Here is a 25,429-nt window from a genome sequence, read left to right as displayed (position 1 = left end):
AGGGGATGTAACACACACTATGCTATCTCTCACCTTTTTTTGTTGGACATTTGTGATTTACATAGCATCACCTCTGAAGTCCAACTTCATAGATAGAGAACGACGGTTAAAATCCACTTCCGGCCATCCTGATTTAGGCTTACCATGAGTTACTTAAATCGATTTTGCCAAATACGTGACTGGTTCCATTATAAAGGGCATGGCCAATTTCCTTCCCCAAACTTTTGTAGTCCGAGCTTGTGCTCCGTCTCTGATGACCTCGTGGTCGACGGTCGGTTAAACCCTAGTCCTTCTTCCTCTTTTTCTTCGTAGATGGAGAGTTTGCAGAATTTTACAATGCTACCATAATACCACGTCGCTTTGAAGGCAATGTACGCATAATTCCGAGCATGCATATTTCAAACTGTAGATATAATTGACTTTACATGCTGGGGGATGATGATCGTCCAATACAAATTTTAGACACTGCTCTGTTCAAGATTACTTTAATTTAGAGTAGTTTACTTATCTGAACCGTTCTGCGAATCGTTTTCGTTGTATCTCGCTACAATATGGGAGATATTCATTGTTTGACAAATCTAATGCATTGTCGCACTAAATTACGGCTGTTTGCTGAATATTTACGTTATTGGCTGCCTTATTAATCTCTACATTTAAATTTAGCAATTGGATAGGTTTAACAAATCATCTACAAGCTAGAAGTTGTCCAGAAACTATTATTTGAATTAATTTTTAATATTATTTTTATTGTCCTTCACAAATGATAAAAAATCAAATAAAAACAGTATCGATCGTGTTTTCAGATTTTTTTTGTTTGTTAGCAACCGGTTTCAGCCCTTTCCTCAGACCATCTTCAGTATTTTCCCCGCTTTAGGAGTGCTGGTGACGGCAGATGAAGAGAGATCCGTTGAAGCAAGGTTGTCACTGCGCAGCCACCAGTAGCCTTAATGGCGTGATGGCGTGGAAAAGCCTGAAGATGGTCTGAGGAAAGGACCGAAACCGACTGCTCGCTAATAAAAAAAATTTATGCTGCTTGCACCGTCTGTAGGGATAATTATTTGTGCTCTATCAATATGAAAGTAGACCCAGACACAATATTGAACACTGTGGAACACTAAATGGGATTTGTTCCTAACCAGAAGATGCTTTATCGCGGAAACTAACTGCGCAACTCATCAGATATCTGTACGGTGGCTGAAAGCAAGGGGAAACTACAGCCATAATTGTTCCCGAGGGCATGCAGCTTTACTGTATGGTTAAATGATAATGGCGTCCTTTTGAGTAAAATATTCCGGAGGTAAAATAGTCCCCCATTCGGATCTCCGGGCGGGGCTACTAAGGAGGACGTCGTTATCAGGAGAAAGAAAACTGGCGTTCTACGGATCGGAGCGTGGACTGTCAGATCCCTTAATTGGGCAGGAGGTTAGAAAATTTAAAAAGGGAAATGGATAGGTTAAAGTTAGATATAGTGGGAATTAGTGAAGTTTGGTGGCAGGAGGAACAAGACTTTTGGTCAGGAGAATACAGGGTTATAAATACAAAATCAAATAGGGGTAATGCAGGAGTAGGTTTAATAATGAATAAAAATATAGGAGTGCGGGTAAGCTACTACAAACAGCATAGTGAATGCATTATTGTAGCCAAGATAGACACGAAGCCCACACCTACTACAGTAGTACAAGTTTATATGCCAACTAGCTCTGCAGATGATGAAGAAATTGATGAAATGTATGATGAGATAAAAGAAATCATTCAGGTAGTGAAGGGAGACGAAAATTTAATAGTCATGGGTGACTGGAATTCAAAAGTAGGAAAAGGCAGAGAAGGAAACGTAGTAGGTGAATATGGATTAGGGCTAAGAAATGAAAGAGGAAGCCGCCTGATTGAATTTTGCACAGAGCATAAGTTAATCATAGCTAACACTTGGTTCAAGAATCATGAAAGAAGGTTGTATACCTGGAAGAACCCTGGAGTTACTAGAAGGTATCAGACAGATTATATAATGGTAAGACAGAGGTTTAGAAAGCAGGTTTTAAATTGTAAGACATTTCCAGGGGCAGATGTGGGCTCTGACCACAATCTGTTGGTTATGAACTGTAGATTAAAACAAAAGAAACCGCAAAAAGGTGGGAATTTAAGAAGATGGGACCTGGATAAACTGAAAGAACCAAAGGTTGTACAGAGTTTCAGGGAGAGCATAAGGGAACACTTGACAGGAATGGGGGAAAGAAATACAGTAGAAGAAGAATGGGTAGTTTTGAGGGATGAAATAGTGAAGGCAGCAGACGATAAAGTAGGTAAAAAGACGAGAGCTAGTAGAAATCCTTGGGTAACAGAAGAGACACTGCATTTAATGGATGAAAGGAGAAAATACAAAAATGCAGTAAATGAAGCTGGCAAAAAGGAATACAAACGTCTCAAAAATGAAATCGACAGGAAGTGCAAAATGGCTAAGCAGGCATGGCTAGAGGATAAATGTAAGGATGTAGAGGCTTATCTCACGAGGGGTAAGATAGATACTGCCTACAGGAATATTAAAGAGACCTTTGGAGAAAAGAGAAACACTTGCATGAATATCAAGAGCTCAGATGGAAACCCAGTTCTAAGCAAAGAAGGGAAAGCAGAAAGGTGGAAGGAGTATATAGAGGGTCTACACAAGGGCGATGTACTTGAGGACAATATTATGGAAATGGAAGAGGATGTAGATGAAGATGAAATGGGAGATATGATACTGCGTGAAGAGTTTGACAGAGCACTGAAAGACCTAAGTCGAAACAAGGCCCCGGGAGCAGACAACAATCCATTAGAACTACTGACAACCTTGGGAAAACCAGTCCAGACAAAACTCTATCATCTGGTGAGCAGTATGTGTGAGACAGGCGAAATTCCCTCAGACTTCAAGAAGATTATAATAATTCCAATCCCAAAAAAAACAGGTGTTGACAGATGTGAAAATTACCGAACTATCAGTTTAATAAGTCACAGCTGGAAAATACTAACGCGAATTCTTTCCAGACGAATGGAAAAACTGGTAGAAGCCACCTCGGGGAAGATCAGTTTGGATTCCGTAGAAATGTTGGAACACGTGAGACAATACTGACCCTACGACTTATCTTAGAAGAAAGATTAAGGAAAGGTAAACCTACGTTTCTAGCATTTGTAGACTTAGAGAAAGCTTTTGACAATGTTGACTGGAATACTCTCTTTCAAATTCTAAAGGTGGCAGGGGTAAAATACAGGGAGCGAAGGGCTATTTACAATTTGTACAGAAACCAGATGGCATTTGTAAGAGTCGAGGGACATGAAAGGGAAGCAGTGGTTGGGAAAGGAGTGAGACAGGGTTGTAGCTTCTCCCCGATGCTGTTCAATCTGTATATTGAGCAAGCAGTAAAGGAAACGAAAGAAAAGTTCGGAGTAGGTATTAAAATCCATGGAGAAGAAATAAAAACTTTGAGGGTCGCCGATGACATTGTAATTCTGTCAGAGACAGCAAAGGGCTTGGAAGAGCAGTTGAACAGAATGGACCGTGTCGTGAATGGAGGATATAAGAAGAACATCAACAAAAGCAAAACGAGGATAATGGAATGTAGTCTAACTAAGTCGGGTGATGCTGAGGGAATTAGATTAGGAAATGAGACACTTAAAGTAGTAAAGGAGTTTTGCTATTTGGGGAGCAAAATAACTGATGATGGTCGAAGTAAAGAGGATGTAAAAAGTAGACTGGCAATGGCAAGGAAATCGTTTCTGAAGAAGAGAAATTTGTTAACATCGAGTATAGATTTAAGTTTAGGAAGTCGTTTCTGAAAGTATTTGTATGGAGTGTGGCCATGTATGGAAGTGAAACATGGACGATAAATAGTTTAGACAAGGAGAGAATAGAAGCTTTCGAAATGTGGTGCTACAGAAGAATGCTGAAGTTTAGATGGGTAGATCACATAACTAATTGAACAGAATTGGGGAGTAGAGGAGTTTGTGGCACAACTTGACTAGAAGAAGGGATCGGTTGGTAGGATATGTTCTGAGGCATCAAGGGGTCACCAATTTAGTAATGGAGGGCAGCGTGGAGGGTAAAAATCGTAGAGGGAGACGAAGAGATGAATACGCTAAGCAAATTCTGAGCGATGTAGACTGCAGTAGATACTGGGAGATGAAGAAGCTTGCACAGGATAGAGTAGCATGGAGAGCTGCACCAAACCAGTCTCAGGACTGAAGACAAAAACAACAACATCTGTATGGTTCATCAATCACAATAATTGTTTTAGTTCTTGCGGTTTTTGGCTTTACAGATGGACACGACTTACCCTCGCTAGTATACTGGTTGAACTGTTTTCAGTGAGACAGAAATGTTCTTTCAGCAGCAGACTCGATTCCTAGTGAAAATAATTATTTGTCTGACTTCACGGCAACTAGTTTTGAATGAAGTGGAGAAACAACTTCTGCTAATGAATTACCCGACTAAAAATATTTTTGTTAGTTTCTGGTTCAGTGTGTACACCCCTGAGGGACAGTCAGCTCCTGTTCTGCGAAGCTACTGACTTGCTGCAGTTACTGTCTTATGGTGGGCACTAATGATGCTATATATACAGGACGACTTTCTTGTATATACGGAAACGCCGCCTGCAGATGGTGTGGACTATTGGGTAGGCGAAAATCCCTCATCTTCTTATTTTATTTGTCCATTGGTTTTGTCAATAATTAAGTTCATAGCTCCATGCTCGCAAGGACGAACTTTGGAAACCAGATATACCCAGAACAGCTGTACGGATGTCCGAAAAGGCACGCGAAAATCTCGCAAAAATGAAAAGTATCGCCAAGCCTAGAGCAAGAACGGGCTTCGAAATTTACTTCCACGACGAGACGTTTCGCACATTTTGCAGCCGATGTCATTCGTTTATAAAAAGCAACTCTATGATATCTTGATAAAGCGTTCATTTTACATATGGCTTAGTTAGTTTTATGTCCGACTTGTCATTTGTGATCTATAATAAAATTAGTGATGGCTTCGTAAGTAGGATAGCATTTCAGGTTAGAGCAACGAGGATAGGCAACCTTCACGTCTGGTGATATAATAACGCTATAACTGATAAGCAGTGGGTTATCAGTGGTCACTGATAACGTACGGGGGGGGGGGGGGGGGAGACTTCAGCTTACACTTCTATTGTCAGACTAGAGATATGTGCAATATACAGGGTGATTCTTCCACCGTGTACAAACTCTACGGGTTGATGAACGAGAGGATATAGAACAAAAAAGCCTAATGAACTTATGTCCGGAAATGCATGGTTTCCATGCTAGAGACCGTTTATTCAATCATACTTTGTTGCAGAGACTGCGGTCTAATTCGCGCAGTACCATGTAGCCACAGTAACAGCATGCATGTTTTCCTCCTATAGGGTGGTACTGTTCCTCCTATGTCATGTTCTAGTGCCCTCTCCTGCCATAGTAACTGATAATGTTGTGTCCGATTCACCTCTCTTGCTGACTCACGTTGTAAATGGAAATGTCGTGTGGCTAGGGCCTCTTGTTGGGTAGACTGTTTGCCTTGTGCAAGTCTTTTGAGTAGACGCCACTTCTGTGACTTGCGTGTCGATGGCGATGAGATGATGATGATTAGGACAACACAACACCCAGTCCCTGAGCGGAGAAAATCTCCGACCCAGCCTGGAATCGAACCCGGGCCCCTTGGCACGACATTCCGTCACGCTGACTTCTCAGCTACTGGGGCGGACAACTCACCTTGTAGTAGATGTGCTACAGCGTGGTACGCAATGGCTCCGTATTCGAATCGAGAGCTTGCCGACACTGTGTTTATTTACGGAAAGGCAAACGGCAACGGGTGGCGAGCAACAAGACTGTATCAGGAGACCTATCCCCGCCGTCAACAACCACAGCATTCAGTGTTTGCAATAGTGTTTTGCCGTTTGTCTGAGACAGGGTCATTTCAGGAAGGAGAAAATCGTAGAGGACGTTCCCGATATGTTCGGACACCAGACTTAGAGGAAAATGTTGTTAACAATGTGGAAAGCGACCGCCGTGTCTGTACGGCCCGCCGGTATATGCTGAGGCAGACGACCGTGTGGAACATTCTTACACTTACAGCGGGTGCAGCGCTACTAGCGACAGACTTTCCACATAGGGGGCAGTTTTGTCATTGTTCACAAGCCAACCACGATTCCAGGATTTGTGTCATCCATCCTATTCACATATGATGACATCTTTACGCGTAGTGATATCTTCAACTTTCACAACTGTCATCTATGCGACAGTACGCAGAACTTCCATGGTATGGTGACAGCGAATCATCAGCACCGGTGCTGCCAGAATGGGCGGGCCGGGACAATTGGCGTTTCTTGTGAGTGACTTTGCCTCCCCTACTGTAAGAAGTGCTTTGTGGTTCGAAGGGTTACGTGATGGCTCTCAAGCCCACTTCACCGTTAACGTCAGGACGCATCTCAATCGTGTCTTCCCTGCTCAATGGATCAGATGAGGGGTCGTTCGGCGGATCTCAACCGGTGTGATCTCTGATTATGGGGCCTCTCAAAAATATCGTGTATGTAGAGCCCATTCCAGATGTGGAGACAATGGGGCAGCGTATTCATGCCACTTTTGACACTGTTCAGATGCAGCCTGGCCGATGTGAATGTGTGAGACAGAACATGCTACGGCACGTACATGCATGCATTCAAGCACATGGAAACCATTTTCAACGCATACTGTAACTGTGGCTGCATGGTACAGCGCGTATTCTATCACAAACTCTGTAACGATGTAGATTGAATAAACGGTCTCTAAAATGGAAACCATGCATTTCTGGACATAAGTTCATTAGACCTTTTTTGTTCCGTATCCTCTCATCGATCAATCCCTAGAGTTTGTACACGCTGGAAAAAATCACCCTGTATATTCATACAGGTCCGAAGCTCGTGGTCTTGCGGTAGCGTTGTCGCTTCCCGCGCACGGGGTCCCGGGTTCGATTCCCGGCGGGGTCAGGGATTTTTCCCTGCCTCGAGATGACTAGGTGCTGTTGTGTTGTCTTCATCATCACCATTCATCCCCATTACGGTCGGAGGAAGGCAATGGCAAACCACCTCCGCTACGACCTTGCCTAGTCGGCGGTGCGGGTCTCCTGCATCGTTCCCCACGCTTCTCGGAGTATGGGACCTCAACATCATCATATTCATACAGGCAAGGAACCAGGGTCGCTACGCTTTCAACTACCTAATATCAACTACTTTTCAGTGTCACCCAACTACTCACTTACATCATCCCAAAGACATACACGTAGATCATAGGATGTAGGAGATTTAAGAATTTTGGTCAGATTAGCAAATAACAACAAACATTCTCGTACAAAAGCTTTTATTAGTTTTGTGTACATTTTCACACAAAAACCAATTCTTTTTTTACTTTTGTTTGGTGTTGTTTTAATAACCCCAGCTTAATTTTTAACTTATAACTTTAATCCACATCATAATCATCTATTTCTTTCTCCAATCAGCAAAGAAAGTACTTTCTCGAACTCTAATACATATATAATTTTCGTTCTGTCAAATATCATTTTTATGGGTTTAAAAGTTAGCTCTCTTCCTTCTTGCATTTCTTCTAACTTTAATGTGGCAAGCATTTAGGGATTTTAATTTTGCCTCGTATTTCCGAAATAACACAACAAGCGCTCCACACCTTTCTGTAAATAAGCTAACAGCTTCTACACAGTCTTGCGGAATTTCTGTATGGAACTTAAGGTTTACAACTTTTGCAATCCCTGCCTTTTAAACGAAAGCAATGGGCTTGATCTTGTTGTTGGATACAAATCAAAAGTGTGACATTTTCAATTAAAATTATATATTTTCTAATTTTTAGCACTGAAGATGACTGTGTAATAGTTGAAATCTAGATCTGCTGAAATAAAACGACGGATTTCACGATTGACTGCTGTTCTTTTCTTCGTTATCAATATTATGGTAGTTAAAAGCTACAATCAAGAGGATTGGCAAGAATAATTATAAAACAGATAGTCTGTGATGCTAAAGAAGGAGATGGTGTGGGTCACTTAATTGTCATCTATGTAGTAAATCCTCCAAGTTCTTCACTGTGAGACATCTCCTGTACGGGAGAGATAATGCGACAGCAATAGGAATACTGGGAAAAATCGGCAAGGAAGGAATGAAAACCTATTCGAAAAAATATAAAAGGCCTGTGGCCTGGAATACTGCAGCAGTTTCGGGTAGACGACTAATACTTTTCGATTAGGACAACGCAATATTTTGTCGGGATATATAACAAAGTAGGGATGTGCGACTACCTAATATCATACCGGTGACTTCAGCGTGGAAGAGACTGCGAGGTGAACAGTAATGTGACTGTGGACGATGGTACGACATTTTGGATTGACTGTTTAGCGCGGATGGACTCCAATTGTAAAGATATGCGACATAATTATATTCGAATCACAATCCCAGCCGGCCGCGATGGCTGAGCGGTTCTAGGCGCTTCAGTCTGGAACCGCGCGACTGCTACGGTCGCAGGTTCGAATCCTGCCTCAGGCATGGATATGTGTGATGTCCTTAGGTTAGTTAGGTTTAAGTAGTTCTAAGTTCTAGGGGACTGATGACCTCAGATGTTGAGTCCCATAGTGCTCAGAGCCATTTGAACCACAATCCCAGGAGTAAACAAAGTTATCGGTAACCACGTTACAGATTTTGTAAAGTGTCCAGACACGCGATTATGAGAAACTTTTACGTCATTCTTGGCTAAGGAACATGGTACTACCACGACAAAGGCTAAAATATACAATTACAGAGTAGATCATATGTCTGACCCTGTGCAAGACTGTCAAACTAAATTAAACATTGAGAAACCGTATTTAAAACGTGTTCCACTATACTCCATACCAATCGCTTCCACGCAATGTCAGTTAACGAATAACTTACAGAACAGCACCTGTGTGGGGTTTAACAGTGTTCTTCAGTTTGTCTACTAGGGTAATAAGAAAACCCAAAAATTGGCTAGTACAACTAAGTCATGCATACACTCAAGACCAAGAGAAACTTGTTAGTTACGTTCTGTCTGCAACAGCTTTAATTATCTACCCGTAATCTGTGTGAAGATTCTAAACAGTGGCTCTAACAAAGATGATATAAGTGGCATACATTTTTCTCAATCTAGGACACTACACTCCACGACAAAATCAAACATAGATTTGCCAGTTAGGTCTGGTCGCCACAAACAATGTAATTCCACAAGTCTTAAGAAAAAGAACCTATGATCGAACACACACTCCTGGAAATGGAAAAAAGAACACATTGACACCGGTGTGTCAGACCCACCATACTTGCTCCGGACACTGCGAGAGGGCTGTACAAGCAATGATCACACGCACGGCACAGCGGACACACCAGGAACCGCGGTGTTGGCCGTCGAATGGCGCTAGCTGCGCAGCATTTGTGCACCGCCGCCGTCAGTGTCAGCCAGTTTGCCGTGGCATACGGAGCTCCATCGCAGTCTTTAACACTGGTAGCATGCCGCGACAGCCTGGACATGAACCGTATGTGCAGTTGACGGACTTTGAGCGAGGGCGTATAAGGGGCATGCGGGAGGCCGGGTGGACGTACCGCCGAATTGCTCAACACGTGGGGCGTGAGGTCTCCACAGTACATCGATGTTGTCGCCAGTGGTCGGCGGAAGGTGCACGTGCCCGTCGACCTGGGACCGGACCGCAGCGACGCACGGATGCACGCCAAGACCGCAGGATCCTACGCAGTGCCGTAGGGGACCGCACCGCCAATTCCCAGCAAATTAGGGACACTGTTGCTCCTGGGGTATCGGCGAGAACCATTCGCAACCGTCTCCATGAAGCTGGGCTACGGTCCCGCACACCGTTAGGCCGTCTTCCGCTCACGCCCCAACATCGTGCAGCCCGCCTCCAGTGGTGTCGCGACAGGCGTGAATGGAGGGACGAATGGAGACGTGTCGTCTTCAGCGATGAGAGTCGCTTCTGCCTTGGTGCCAAAGATGGTCGTATGCGTGTTTGGCGCCGTGCAGGTGAGCTCCACAATCAGGACTGCATACGACCGAGGCACACAGGGCCAACACCCGGCATCATGGTGTGGGGAGCGATCTCCTACACTGGCCGTGCACCACTGGTGATCGTCGAGGGGACACTGAATAGTGCACGGTACATCCAAACCGTTATCGAACCCATCGTTCTACCATTCCTAGACCGGCAAGGGAACTTGCTGTTCCAACAGGACAATGCACGTCCGCATGTATCCCGTGTCACCCAACGTGCTCTAGAAGGTGTAAGTCAACTACCCTGGCCTGCAAGATCTCCGGATCTGTCCCCCATTGAGTACGTTTGGGACTGGATGAAGCGTCGTCTCACGCGGTCTGCACGTCCAGCACGAACGCTGGTCCAACTGAGGCGCCAGGTGGAAATGGCATGGCAAGCCGTTCCACAGGACTACATCCAGCATCTCTACGATCATCTCCATGGGAGAATAGCAGCCTGCATTGCTGCGAAAGGTGGATATACACTGTACTAGTGCCGACATTGTGCATGCTCTGTTGCCTGTGTCTATGTGCCTGTGGTTCTGTCAGTGTGATCATGTGATGTATCTGACCCCATGAATGTGTCAATAAAGTTTCCCCTTCCTGGGACAATGAATTCACGGTGTTCTTATTTCAATTTCCAGGAGTGTATTTAAACCATTCCCTATTAAGGAAACTACGCCCCTAATACAGTTAATGTGTTAAGCGTACGAAAAAGAAAACGTAATTGAAGACATCGAAGTCAAGAATCAAAAACTAAAGCATATGACAACGGCAACTGCCACAAAGGAAGAGTATAAACTGCAACTGAAAAAAGAATAAACTATTGGAGATGTGCTTTAAGTACAGATGTTGCTTTAAGTACAGAGGAGACCTGGCTATGACTAAATAACATAAAATATATACATTTACAGTAAGTAGCAATGGAAATTGCTCATGTGTTGGAGTACTGGCCGAAATCAAGAAATCGAGAATGTTAACATTACAGGACACAGGAAAATGTTCTAAGAAACCTGCATTCCCATTTGGATTGACTTAAAAAGGATGGTTGTATTCCATCTAAATATGGCAGTGTGGAGTTGGCAGCTAGAACAGAACAGCGATTTTCGGGGTTTAAAAGTGTTGGAATAACTAAATTTAATGGACATTCGTTGCAAAAGTTGTAAAATTTTAGCTCTGGACAGAAATTCCGCTAGAATCTGTAGGAGTTGTTAGTTCACATACAGGAAGATGTGGAGCGCTTGAATAATAGCGTCAAAGCTGAAAAAAGAGGCAAAGTTAAAATGCCTGAACGCTTACTACATGAAGCCTAGAAGAACTGCAAGACGGAACAGAGGTAATTGGTTCAAATGGCTCTGAGCACTATGGGACTCAACATCTTAGGTCATAAGTCCCCTAGAACTTAGAACTACTTAAACCTAACTAACCTAAGGACATCACACACACCCATGCCCGAGGCAGGATTCGAACCTGCGATCGTAGCAGTCCCGCGGTTCTGGACTGCAGCGCCAGAACAGAGGTAATTGTTAAAGCAATAAAACAGATCTTTTGCAGGAAGCAGATTAGATATATATTAGAATCCGAAAATGTACCCTCTTTGTAATTGTCAAGTTACTGGCTGGAGAAGGAAATAGGTGATTGTGATGCGGATTTAATTTATAAATTAAAATTCAGCTGGATGTCATTAAAACTATACCAAATAAAAAGAAAGAAAGAGTTTTTTCTGTGTGTAAATGTATATGCAGAATTAATAAAAGCCTTTGTACTAGAATATTTGCAGTTATTTGTTATCCTGGCAAAAATACTATGATCTGCATGTATGTCTTTGGGATGAGGGAAGAGGGTAGCTGGGTGACCTTGAAAACTAACTGGGACTAGGTAGTTCAGAGTGTAGCGATCGCTGTTTCTTATCTACATGAATTATGAATATATAGCACAAGTGTGTAATCCGACACTGGAAGCATAACTTGAAATCACTTGTCTTTAGTAACTTTGATCTAACGCCCACTCTAGCTAGCTAGAGTGACCATTGATAATTTACTCACTGGGCGTCTGGGTTGCCTATCTCCCTTGCTCCCGGCTTGAACCAGCAGTGCCATCCTACTTCTGTAAATATTTTTTTGTGTCAAAATTGTACATTACTTTTCGATTCCTTTCAACGTTACCTGCAAGCTGTTTGATTTCCTGTATGTATCCAAAGCTATATTGACACAGACCATAAAAATCGCATATTGCCAACAATACATCCTGGCAATGTCCTTGGCAGCCACATGGTCACCAACACTTCTTACCACTTTTGCCCGGCAATGTTTGTAGAAGTACATTTCAGGGTCAGAAGTGTTTACACGGGTCACAGTATTGCAGCAAAATGGAAAAAAGCGAGCTAATGTAAGCGAGTGTGATTAGCCTTCATTTGCATTCCACGTGGTACGAAGTTAGTAAGCAATAGAAAAGTAGGATTAGGTCGATATGCTTCTTTAAGTAAGTGAACCACTTGCGATATCTTAACACGTGAACCAAAGTTAGGTGTATACCTTATCCAGAATGCTGTAACACAATTTTGAATACATGGTGAAAGCAATTCGTCCAAGGCTTGGTATATTTAATGCCAATATGAAAGACTATATACCAGTACAACCAACCTGGAGATCTCCCTTTATTTTTTCTCTACTAGTAATAGATACATAAGTTTCATGTTCCTCTTTAAAGTTCACTGTTATTGACATGCTTTTTCGTAAAGGCGATTGTCACACTGTGGTGGAAGGACTGAAAGGATTCATTAAAATAATCTGAAATAACAGTCAATGTTATTATGGTTTACCAGTAGATTGCCAGAACTAATAATTTCATAAATGCAATGCATCAACTACCAGAGTTGTTGGATGTGAGTAGTGTATACAAAGACTGCAATAAAAACCTACAATCTGTAGCTTACTGGCGATAAACGAGGAAGCAGACATGATGGAGCTGCAAAAAAGTTTAAAAGTCTTCAGAACCTATGTAGGATAAATTATGGTTAACTACTGCAATGGTAGTAGCGAGAATGTCCTGTTCACAAGTACCTCTGAGGTTTCAGAAGAGAACTACGAAAAACTACAAGACATACAGAAATTAGACACATATCACTGGATAGAACATCTCTCCAAGTTTCCCGCTCATATTACTGTACAGGTGCTCCCAGTTTCTAAGTCACGTTACTGTACAGGCACTGAATGAGGACGGCGTTTATGACGCGACAGACGTAATTCGTGTGTGCAGTTCATTGAAGTCTCTGCTGCAACTTCCGTGGCAGCCTGCTTTGGAAATCTGATCAGTGGGTTGTTTACTTGCAGGTGCGATCCAATCCAGTGCGACAATTCGGAGAGTATAGTTTGTCGACATGTTCTGACGTGTCTGCCGTTATTGGTGCATTCTGAAAGTACGCCACGGCGCGTATTACGAATCGAAATTTGGATAGATGCTCAGTCTAATGATACATGTTTCTCTGAGTGTCTTTCAGTTTTCGAGAGTCGTCCTCTGAAACCCTGGAAGTATTCACTAATAACCCTGTATTACTTTCCATGTACCATAGCTGTGGTCGTCGATGTACGATCACGTTTACAGAACACGTAGTTGTCTTGTTTGCTCACTTTTGTTTCTCTGCAGACAGTGAACAAATCGAGTGCCTCACCGTATGCGCGCTATCTTCCGAACTGAATAATATTATTTCACCACTCAGATTGCATGACTTGTGCACTGTAGCGCTGTTGGTAATAGCCTGCAACAGCGTGCTCCATAGGCGGTTGACCAGCTACACCACAGTATTGCTGCGTACTGCAGTCAGATGGCAGCAATATTAACTGTAATACTATTGCGGCCACATATTATCGTAAAGTAGGGCCAATATAAACACATCTTAAAAGTCACCTTGCATGTGGCATGGCAGAAAGACCCATGTGACACATACTGGGTGATCAAGGTGCCCCTGCCGCTGTCGTTTTATACAACCCTCGATGTTAATACTGGCCATCAGAAATCACGTACAAGATTTTCATATTCTCTCGCTCACTACGAGCAAATTATTAGTCCCATGGGAAAATGAACAGGACTTTTTTGCAGGAAATTTAATGTACTCAAATTTTGCACTGGGATACGTTTTCGCCAGAGGCCGTAGTTTTCGAGATATTCAAGAAAAATGTATAAAAGTGGCCAAACTCAACTCCACCTCTGCACTCATCCCTCAGCAGTCAGGATTTCTAGTATGTTGTTCGTGGCACTACCTCTTACCACTGTACAAATATTTGTGACTGTAAATTCGACCTTTTTAGGTCTTCATTGACTGGCCTTATTACGACATTGGCTTACAGCTAGTCGAGCACTTACAGATTGTAAAACTGACTTTTGTGTAAATTTTACCTAATAATGTGGTAAATTTTAAAAGCATAAAATAAAAAATAACATCGTTGTATTCGTCAGGTCTTCTGACTACGAAACGCACTGCGGTTATAAGGGCTAAGTTCGGATCGAGTTGTCAAAATAATTAGATTAAGCGTAACGCATACAAAAGTCTTTTCCGTTCATTACTCTCACGAGTACGTTTAAATTAACAATGTTAACGAAGCAGCCTGGTATGCTGGTGGCGCAATAGCCCAGTCCATGAAGACCGGAAAAGGTCGTATGTCGGGAATAGTTCTTGTAGTCGGAAATCTTTGTACATTAATAGGAAGGAGTGCCACGAACAACATACTAGAAATCCTGACTGGTGAGGGATGAGTGTTGGGGTGTAGGTGCGTTTGAAGGTCACTTTTGTATGTGTTTCTTTAATAACTCGAAAACCGCGTCCCTCCGGTGAGAACGTTGTTGTTGTTGTGGTCTTCAGTCCTGAGACTGGTTTGATGCAGCTCTCCATGCTACTCTATCCTGTGCAAGCTTCTTCATCTCCCAGTACCTACTGCAACCTACATCCTTCTGAATCTGCTTAGTGTATTCACCTCTTGGTCTCCCTTGGTCTCTCTTGGTGAGAACGTATCCCAGTGAAATGTTTGACTACATTAAATTTCTTACAAAAAGGTCCTTTTCAGTTTTTGTGTAGGACGAATAGTTCACGCGCAGCGAGCGAGAGAGTATGAAAATCTCTCGTATGGTTTATGATGGCCAGCTATAACATTGTGGGTTGCATAAAACGACATGGTTAGGGGCACTCTGTAAGATACGAAGTTGAAAATGAGATCATGTTACCACTCCCCGAACTAAGTGAAAGGTGACGTACAGCAAAATGTTAAACAATACTGTGAATGGAGCTTTTTGTCGAGTTGTAATACATCGTGTTTTACACACTGACGTTGGCTGTAACTATTCAGAATCTCGAAGTATCGTAAGACGTGAAAACCAATACTGGTTAGTATAGCGAGAGATGTTCCTTTGTAATGGGGCTGCGACAGGCGACGTGGCGACTGGTTGCAGGCAACTTCATCTCGTACGGGCTGTACTGCGGCCTGTCGCTGATTCCGGAGCTGGAGGCAGAGTGGCTGCTGCTGCCCTCCATCGTCAACACGTTCAGCGGCGGCATGCTCAACCTCATGGCCATCGCCAACGTCTACATCGTCGACATCAGCAGTCCAGAGGAGAAGGAAATCCGGTACGTGCACTTCCGAATCTTCAGCGCTAAAGTTACTACCGCTATTCACAAATATCTAACATATTTGCCCTTAGGGAGTTTTTCAGCAAATAGTGTAACTCAAATGTGTTCGGAAACAGCATCGTCACTCGCTCGAGAATGGTGTAAGGGTTGACATGACCATATGTTCTACATGTCTTGGAAAACAATAAGAAACAACTACACCATTCGTTGTCGAATATTTAAGATGGGTGCTGGGACAAATGACGACTACGCCGACAGATTGAAACAGTAATCCTCAACGTGGACGAGTTGCGGATAAAAAAAAGACTGAGACCTGTATTGGAAGCACTATCTTGCGATGTTAATATTTCATCCAACGCTACAGCCACACCTTGCAGTGCGTACTTGCCGTACGCTCTTCCCTGTTGCATATGCAATCGGTGCATGGGAAGAGTGACCATCGATAAACTTGCGTATGAGCTCTTCTCTCACTTTTTCGTCGCGGTCGACGTATATGGGAGAAAGTAATATGTTATCCAACTCTTTTTCCCATTCCATTCACGTACGGAATGCTGGAAGAATGACTGTTTAAATGTCTCTGTGCGTGCTGTAATTAATGTAATCTTGTCCGCACGATCGCTATAAGAACCATAAGTAAGGGGCTGTATTATATTCCTAGAGTCACTGTTTTAAAAGCCGGTTCTTGAATTTTTGTTAGTAGACTTTCTCGGGATAGTTTCTGTCTATCTTCAAGAGTCTGTCAGTTCAATTCTTTCAACATCTCTGTGACACTCTCCCGCGTGTCAAAAACAGTTGTGACCTTTCGTACAGCCCTTCACTGCATACGATCAGCATCTCCTGTCAGATCTATTTGGTACGTGTCCCACAAACTTGAACAGTATTTTAGGATGGGTCCCACGAGTGATTTGTAAGGAATCTCCTTTGTAGACTCACTGCACTTCCCTAGTTTTCTACCAATAAACCGAAGTCTGCTATCTGCTTTCCCCTTTATTCAGCCTATCTGATCGTGTCATTTCATGTCCATACGAAGTGTTACACCCAGGTATTTGCATGAATTTTCCGATTCCACCTATAATCCACAGATAGTAAATTCATAGGATATTATGTTTTTCATTCTGTGATGTGCATAAGTTTTATATTTCTGAATATTTAAACCAAGTTACCAATCTTTGCGACAATTTGAAATCTCATCAATGTCTGACTGAATATTTGGGCAGTTGATTTCAGATTGTAGGAGTACTTCACTGAATACAACTGCATTATCTGCGAAATGTCTGAAGTTGCTATTAATATTGTCCCCAAGGTCTTTAAAAAATAATGGTACAACCGAAGACACTGCTATATCTGTCGATGACTCTCCGACCAAGATTAAATGTTGCGTCCTCCCTACCAAAAACTTCAATTCAATCACAAATTTCACCTGATACCCGATTCGATAGTACTTTTGATAATAAGCGTAGGTGCGGCAATGAGTCAAATGCTTTTCGTAAATTGAGAAATACTAAAGGCCTTCATGCAGAGCTTCCAGGATGTCATGTGAGAAACTTGCGAGCAGCGTTTCAGTTGATCACTGTTTTCGAAACCCATTCTAGATGGCATGGAGGAGGTCGTTTGTTCGATATAGCGCATTATATTTGAGCTCAGAATATGTTCTAACGTTGTACAACAACTGGATGTCACGAATATTTTGACGGTAACTTTGCGTATCATTTCTGCTATCCTTCTTGTAGACAAGTGTGACCTGGCTCTGTTCCAGTTACTGGACGCAATTTTTTGTTCGAGGGATCTACGGTAGATTATAGTTCACAGGAGAGCTAACTCGGCCGCAAATTGGGCATAGGATCCGATAAGGATTCCACCGGGTTCTAGGGCTTTGTTCAGTTTTAACGATTTCAGCTGTATCTCAACGCCACTGGCATTAATATTTATTTCACTCATCTCTTTCTTCGTACGAGGATTAAACTGAGGCTTCTCTCAATTTCAGTTCCTATCTTGTGCATTGTAGACTGGACACCAACTTAGGTGCTACTAACAGCCTTTGGGTTTTCTGAAAGATCTGTCGGCAATGTTCCGCTGCAGTAGTCACTGAAGACTTCATTCATTGCTCTCTTGACTGCCAAAGGCGTTTCATTCAGCATGTGTCTATCCTTTGCTTTGTTTTATATCTACAATGCAGTAGTCTCTGTTTCTCTAGAAAGCTCTTTACAGTGACTGCATACCATGGAGGTCCTGTCCGTAGTTTGCTGTTCTCTTGTAAGCATATCTATCTGGAGTATGTTCAGCTATTCTTTTAAACTTGAGCCGCAATTCTTCTACATGCCCCTGTCTTGAGCTAAAAGTTGCAAGTTGCTCAGTGGGATATGCCACTGCTACTTCTTTCACTAGTTTGCTGAACATGTAAATCTTTCTACTTGTTTTAGTTGCCCTTTTTACTTTGATATTCATTGTTGTTATTAACTGCCTGCTTCATGGGCACTAATACCTGTTTTGATGTGGACATCCTCAAAGAGGTCAGGTCTGTTTGTTGCCATTTGATCTAATATATTTCCATCACGAATGTATTTCCGAAATATCTGCTCTAGGTAGTTTTCAGAGAAGGCGTATGGTACTGTTTCACAGGATGTCTTGTCACGCCCACCATTAACAAAGTTACAATCATCATTGTTGGATGATAAAAGCCTCCTCCAATGATTACAGTATGATTAGGGAACTTAGATACATATGAACTGAGTTGTAGGTAGTTTCCACAGTAGGTTAGAAATTGCTTCATTATTCACTTCTCAACAACAAGCGAACTATTATGACTGCACAACAATAACAATGAAATGGCTACTACATTGCTCTGGGACCTACACTGTATTATTATTATTTTAGTAGTAGTAGTAGCAGTAGTAATATTAGTAGTCAGACACGAAGTATTGGCATCCAGACGTCTTCAAATTTCTGCCAGGTCAGAAGTTATCAAATGAGTTACAGACAGCAGACCCAAGTATAGCTTACATATTGTAATTTGAATTATATTAAATAGGGGTGCAGGATGAGGCTGAAGCGAGTGCCTCTAAGGCGAGGACTGGTGCAGAGAAGACATGTTTTGCATCAACAGACTGCCTTCTATGTGGATAGTTGGCTTTCTTCTCTAAGAAGTAGTTTGAGGTAACACAAGGCACTGGAAGTGCTTCATCATTCTGTGAAAGGGTTGTTACAAATAAGCTGTACCAATTGTCTCATTGACTCATTAGCTCGAGGTTTAGCAAAACTCCTACAAAAACTAAATATAGTATATCTTTTATCATTTCAAAATGAAAATATTAGAAGAAAATTATTTTTTATTCTAAAGTTTAGTTAGGTGCTATCGTTGATGATGGTAGGTTCAGGCAAAGCTAATATGTGATTGAACTCAGGGTAATGGTCTCAGATAGGTTGGGAACCACTGCTATACACAGCACCTTAACAGAGAGGAGAGCAGAACACTGCCTCTAGAACATCAACTCTATTATTACTTACCCAAAAATTGGAAATAAAATAATATAAAATGTGGAAGGAAATTACGAGGGGCGGTCAATAAGTAATGCAACAATTTTCTTCAAAAAATGTTCAAATGTGTGTGAAATCTTATTGGACTTAACTGCTAAGGTCATCAGTTCCTAAGCTTACACACTACTTAACCTAAATTATCCTAACGACAAACACACACACCCATGCCCGAGGGTGGACTAGAACCTCCGCCGGGATCAGCCGTACAGTCCATGACTGCAGCGCCCTAGACCGCTCGGCTAATCCCGCGCGGAAACATTTTTTTTTCTGAAGACGTTTTGGTTCTATTCAGCATTCCAGTATACCATATTATTCCCCACTGTTTTGGCTACAAAACCCTATTTTCACATATAGTCTCCTGTCAATGCGATGGCCTTACGCCACCTTACTGGGAGGGCCTGTATGACCGAATGGTATGACTCTACTGACCGACGTCGGAGCCAGCGTCTTGCTGCATCAGTGACCTCCCCATCGTCCACGTACTGCTTCCTGCGGGGTGCGTCCTTCATTGGACCAAACAGATGGAAGCTCTTTATGGTTTTCTGTTAGGCAGTGAGGCACACACCTTCGAGTACCCGAACTGGTGGACGAAGGTGTCAGCACTACCATCAGAGGCGCACAGCTCAGCAGCGAGGTCTTTGTGATCAATCAGTCACCTGGAATGAGAGTGTCCGCACGTTCCAAAACTGCGGGAGTCACAGCTGAGTGCGGCCGGCTGGCAAGCGGGAGTTTGGACAGGTTTGCGAGACCTTGTTGCCATAATGGCAAATGCCTTACCCAACGACTAGCCTTGCTTTGTTCGCTGCCAGGCTTCTGTAATCCGTAATTCAGCTGGCATCTATGAATATCCACGATGCTATGGTTTTCCGTCAAAAGGAACACGGTGGAACTCTCTGCTAGACACCATTTGAACAGTTACGTGTAGCTATCAGAACTGCATGAAACTATAGGTGCTGAAGAAGGGATATTTCAGGAAGCCCATACAAATTCTGCATGTTTTCAACAGAAATTGGTCGAGAAAGAATGTGATGCACTACTTTTTACCGACCCTCATATGATTGGCTGTACTACATTTCATAATTCTAAATTGACAATATTGAAACCTTACTTCTGTGTCTTCTCGTAGCCGGTTATACGATGGGTTCATAGTGAGGGAGCGATTTCATTGGTCCCTTCTCCCTTCCTCTCCACCCCCAGCCTGTTGCCGCGCCTTTACCGTTGTGTCCCACCCTCTTTCCATCTCCACACCCTCTGCCTCCTTTCCCAATGTAACTTCCACCATCTACGCCTCCCGGATGATGAGCTTCGCCCTGACATCTACCCTTCCTACCAACTCCAACCCCATCTTCCTCCTGCCACCTCCTCAAGGCTCCCTCTCCTCTCCCTCCCTTCTCCTGATCGGCTTTCCCCTCCTGCTCCCCCTCTATCTGTTGTGCTCCCCTTCAGTGTCTCTGCCTCCTTCCTTGTCTTCTCTCTTCATCTCCTGCCCCACCTTTCTCCTGCCTCTTGGTGCACCCACTGACTCCCCTATTCTTTTAATCCCACCCCACTCCTGCTACACCTTGCTCTGCCCTTCTATCCTATCCTCTCTGGCCTCTCCCTCGGCAGGTCCCACCTGGCAGTTTTCTTATCATCATGTGTGCTCCAAGTGGGTTTAAAGTGGGTTGTTCTGGAGTGTTTTTGACACTGTGGCCAACTTTTAACCTGTGCATGTGACTTCAATGTCTTTTTCTTGTTATACGAATCACCCACTGTGTTTTTTTAACTTTATGTCGACTTTTTTAATTGTCCTCCCATGAACATCTCCATGTCAGTGTATTTTTACCTCCATTATCTTCCCTTACTCTGTTTTATGTCCCCATTTTTATCGTCTTTATGTGTAACATTTTCTTCTTGTATTAGCTGTCATGTCATCCGGCTGAAGAGCGACGGATTGTGCCGCTGACAGCCCTCCCCTGCCCGTATGGAGCAGGGGAATGAAATCACAATAAAGGAAAGAAAAATTGGTCTGACATACGACGGGCACCAGAGTGAGGGCATGTTCTCGATCGTACATCGTATGAGGGGTTTTAGCGCCAGATGATTAGTCATAAACGTCAGATCTAAGGTAAGAGACCTTGCCCACTTGTGCAGGACATGAAAAGAGTGAGACGAGAAAGGTGGTGGTGTGCGGTTGCAGGCTAGGCGTGCTGGACGCGTCGCAGTACCTGTCGCTGATGCTGGGTGCGGGGCTGGCATCGCCGCTGTTTGGTGCCATGTCGTACGCCGGCGTCTTCGGCGTCGCCGTGGGCTGCATGGCCTTCTGCCTGCTGTACACGCTGCTCTACCTGCCGGAGTCCCGCCCGCGAGCGCCGCAGACGGAGAAGGTAGGCTACATCACACAGCTGCAGGTGTGGCTGCAATCTCAATACATTCAGAATGATGATGCAACCACACTCTTAAAAAAAAAAAAAAAAGCAAAACGAATTGCGGAAGGGTTATGCAAACTGGTCACAAACTGATATTCAGGCATGTATCGACGAAAAATGCAAAACTTAAACTTTATCAGCTGACTGATAAATATGTAAGGCTGCAGGGCAGTTCCACACACAGCTGGCAAGGATAGTAAGCGGGTGACGTGTCGATACCAGGGTGTAAAGTCTCTGCGAAATTAATCCTGTGTACTCAGTTGGACTGTTATTATGCCTCGCAGACAGACGCGTGAACAACATACACCGATGGCAGCATTTGAAAGAGGACGTGTAGTTGGGCACAAAGGCACCAACCAGTTGGAGTAATCGCCTGACATGTGAACAGGAACGATGCCACTATTCGACAATGTTGGCAGGAATTGATCAATCATAGTCAAACACAATGTCAAGAAGGAGCGACTGACTTAGAGAGACGACAGAACGTGAGGACCGAGCAGTTGTCATAGAGGCACAGAGCCACAGAGCCACCATATCATCGATCCGACGTGCAACCGGTCCTTTGTATTGTATGTTAACCAGGGACCTAGACACGACGGAGAGGCTCCGTCCTAGCCGCAGCTGCAGTGGTCCATAACCCCACGACGACTACCACAGTCCACTTCATCCCTCTGCCGCCCCACACCGAACCCAGGGTTATTGTGCAGCTTGGTCCCCGGTGGACCCCCCCCCTGGGGAACGTCTCACACTAGACGAGTGTAACCCCTATGTTTGTGTGGTAGAGTAATGGTGGTGTACGCATATGTGGCGAACTTGTTTGCACAGCAATCGCTGACATAGTGTAACTGAGGCGGAATAAGGGGAACCATCCCACATTCGCCGAGGCAGATGGAAAACCGCCTAAAAACCATCCACAGACTGGCCGGTTCATCAGACCTCGACACAAATCCGCCGGGCGGATTCGTGCCAGGGACCAGGCGCTCCTTCTTGCCCAGAAAGCCGTGCGTTAAATCGAATGGCCAACCGGGCGGGCAACCGGTGCTTTAGTGACAACAAGGTCCATTAGCCACGGAAAGGGGATAGAGCTTCCGGCGCCCCTTGTGCCGACTACAACTGACCTCTCTACACCAACAAGACCGTGCAGAGGTGTCCGCCATATCGCCACATTGAGCCTGGAATCCCATTCAATGAAACAGAATTGTCTTCATTGATGAGTCCCGCTTCGAATTTAGCCCTGATGTCCAGTGAAGATGTTTCTGGAGGCACCCTGAGCAGCGGTGGGATACCTACCTGGCTGTCACTTGCTGTATGGCTCGACAACCAGGAGTGATGGTCTGGGAGTACCACTTCATATCAGGCACCCTTTGGTTGTCGTCTGCAGCACCCTTACAGCACAGCGGTACGTCGACGATATTATACGCCAAGTTTTGTTGCTCTTCATGGGAAGCTATCCTAGGCTTACATTCAGCAAGATGATGCCCGCCCGCACACGGCGAGAGGTTCTACTGCTTGTCTTCGTGCTTGCCAAACCCTACCTTGACCATCAAGATCGCCAGATTTCTCCCCACCGGAGAACGTTTGGAGAACTATGGGCAGGGCCTCCAACTAGCTCCGAATTTTGACCATCTAATGCGCCAATTGGACAGAATTTGGCATGATATCCCTCAGGAGGACATCCAACAACTCTAATGCCAAACCCAATAACTGCTTACATAAGGGTCAGTAGAGGTCCAATTATTGACTTCCTCATATTTCAGAAGCTCTTTCTCTTGAATAAATCATCCAGTTTTTCTGAAATTGTAATCAGCTGTTTGTCTGTACATGAACGTCGCATCTACCTATTTCTGGCCCCTTCAGGTAATGCCTTCGTAGCGCGTCATTTTGTGATAGAGTGTATATTGGAGCATTTTTCAAATTCTATATGCCCCATGGAAAGCAGTGCCCTCGCAGGCGTATCTGTTCAATTGAAGCACTGTCGTTATGGGCTATTGTGTGATATAGCAACTTCTTCTGCAACAAATTACTCTGAATCTCATTTGCGGGGATTCCGTTCCGTCCCATTCCCTTCCATTCCATTCCCTCCTTGCTTGATTAAACGTGATTGGTCATGGGCAACAATATTGAAAGTATAGTTGCAGTTATCGGTCCAAACACACAAAAATAATTTTCGTAGAAGAAAACGATCTACTGGCATACAGTACAAATTCCGAAAATATCGTTCTTGTGAAACACACTACCTCCTCATTCTCATGAAGTAATGAGTGCTACCGACAAGGGGTCTGAAATTGATTCCATAATCTTGTGTTACTACAAGGTGTACAACATTGCTTCCGCCGTTTTCTCCCCAACATTTGAGGCTTTAATGAAACAAATTGGTTACACATGTATCATTCAAAGTATTTTCCATCGCTGGCCACTACTTTCTCCCATCTTTCGGGCAGTGCACGAATCCCGCGTCGAAAAAATTGTTCATCTTTTGAAGTGATCCACGAATCGATCCAATTTGTGACTTCTTCGTGAGATCGGAAGTGTTGGTCAGCCAGGCCATGCGCCATTGATCTAAGCAGGTGATAGTCAGAGGAAGCAATGCCTGGAGAATACGGCGGGTGGGGTAGGACTTTCCATTTTAACGTTTCCAAATACGTTTTGACCTCTTTTGCAACGTGGGGTCGAGCGTTGTCGTGCTGCAAAATCACTTCATCGTGCCTCTCGATGTATTGCGGCCGGTTGTCTTTTAATGCTCTGCTCAAACGCATTAATTGCATTCGATAACGAGCACCTGTGATTGTTTCTCTTGGTTTTAACACATCATAGTAAACAACGCCGAGCTGGTCCCACCAAATGCAGAGCACGATCATGGAGCTGTGAATATTCGGTTTGGCCGTCGACGTGGAAGCATGGCCGGGATATCCCCATCATTTTTTGCGTTTAGGGTTATCGTAACTAACCCATTTTTCGTCCCCGATCACCATGGGATGCAGAAACCCCTTCCGTTTTTGCCTCTGAAGCAACTGTTCACACCGAGCGAGGTGGCGCAGTGGTTAGTATACTGGACTCGCATTCGGGAGGACGATGGTTCAATCCCGCGTCCGGTCATCCTGGTTTATGTTTTCCGTGATTTCCCTAAATCGCTCCAGGCAAATGCCGGGATGGTTCCTTTGGAAGGGCACGGCCGATTTCCTTCCCCGTCCTTCCCTAATCCAATGAGACCGATGACCTCGCTGTTTGGTCTCTTCCCCCAGCCAATCCAATCCAATCCAACTGTTCACAAACACACAAACGCCGTTCAACGTCTCTTGATTTCAGCTCACACGGGACCCAAGTTCCCTCTTTCTGAATCCTGCCCATAGCCTTGAGATGTTTTGAAATAGCTTGCTGTGTCACTCCCACTAATCGCGCCAATTCTTCTTGAGTTTGACGCGAGTTGACCCAGCACTGTCTTCAATTTTGCATCTTCGAAAACATTCTCCCTTCCACCACTATGCTGGTCTACGACGTTAAAAATTACCGTTCTTGAAGCGTTGAAACCACTCACGACACGTTCTTTCACTAATAGCGTCCTTACCATACGTACTTGAGAGCATTCGATAAGACTCGGCCAGCCGGCCACGGTGGCAGTGCGGTTCTAGGCGCTGCAGTCCGGAACCGCGGGACTGCTACGGTCGCAGGTTCGAATCCTGCCCCGGGCATGGATGTGTGTGGTGTCCTTAGGTTAGCTAGGTTTAAGTAGTTCTAAGTTCTAGGGGACTGATGACCTAAGATGTTAAGTCCCATAGTGCTCAGAGCCATTTGAACCATTTGAGACTCGGCCGCTGTTTTC

General features: G+C 44.0%; 1 protein-coding gene across 1 annotated transcript in view; it reads left to right on the top strand.

The window, feature by feature from the left end:
- The window catches only part of LOC124546892 (proton-coupled folate transporter-like), a 140,283-nt gene that overhangs the window by 46,235 nt on the left and 68,619 nt on the right, over nucleotides 1-25,429 (top strand). Inside the window, exons 3-4 of the mRNA XM_047125070.1 lie at nucleotides 15,490-15,664; nucleotides 21,381-21,567. Of these exons, the coding sequence (XP_046981026.1) occupies nucleotides 15,490-15,664; nucleotides 21,381-21,567 (362 nt within the window). The remainder of the gene's footprint in view (nucleotides 1-15,489; nucleotides 15,665-21,380; nucleotides 21,568-25,429) is intronic.

The sequence above is a fragment of the Schistocerca americana genome, chromosome 1 (assembly GCF_021461395.2).
Source record: "Schistocerca americana isolate TAMUIC-IGC-003095 chromosome 1, iqSchAmer2.1, whole genome shotgun sequence".
NCBI classification, from domain to species: domain Eukaryota; kingdom Metazoa; phylum Arthropoda; class Insecta; order Orthoptera; family Acrididae; genus Schistocerca; species Schistocerca americana.
This window is presented reverse-complemented; position numbering and strand designations above follow the sequence as displayed.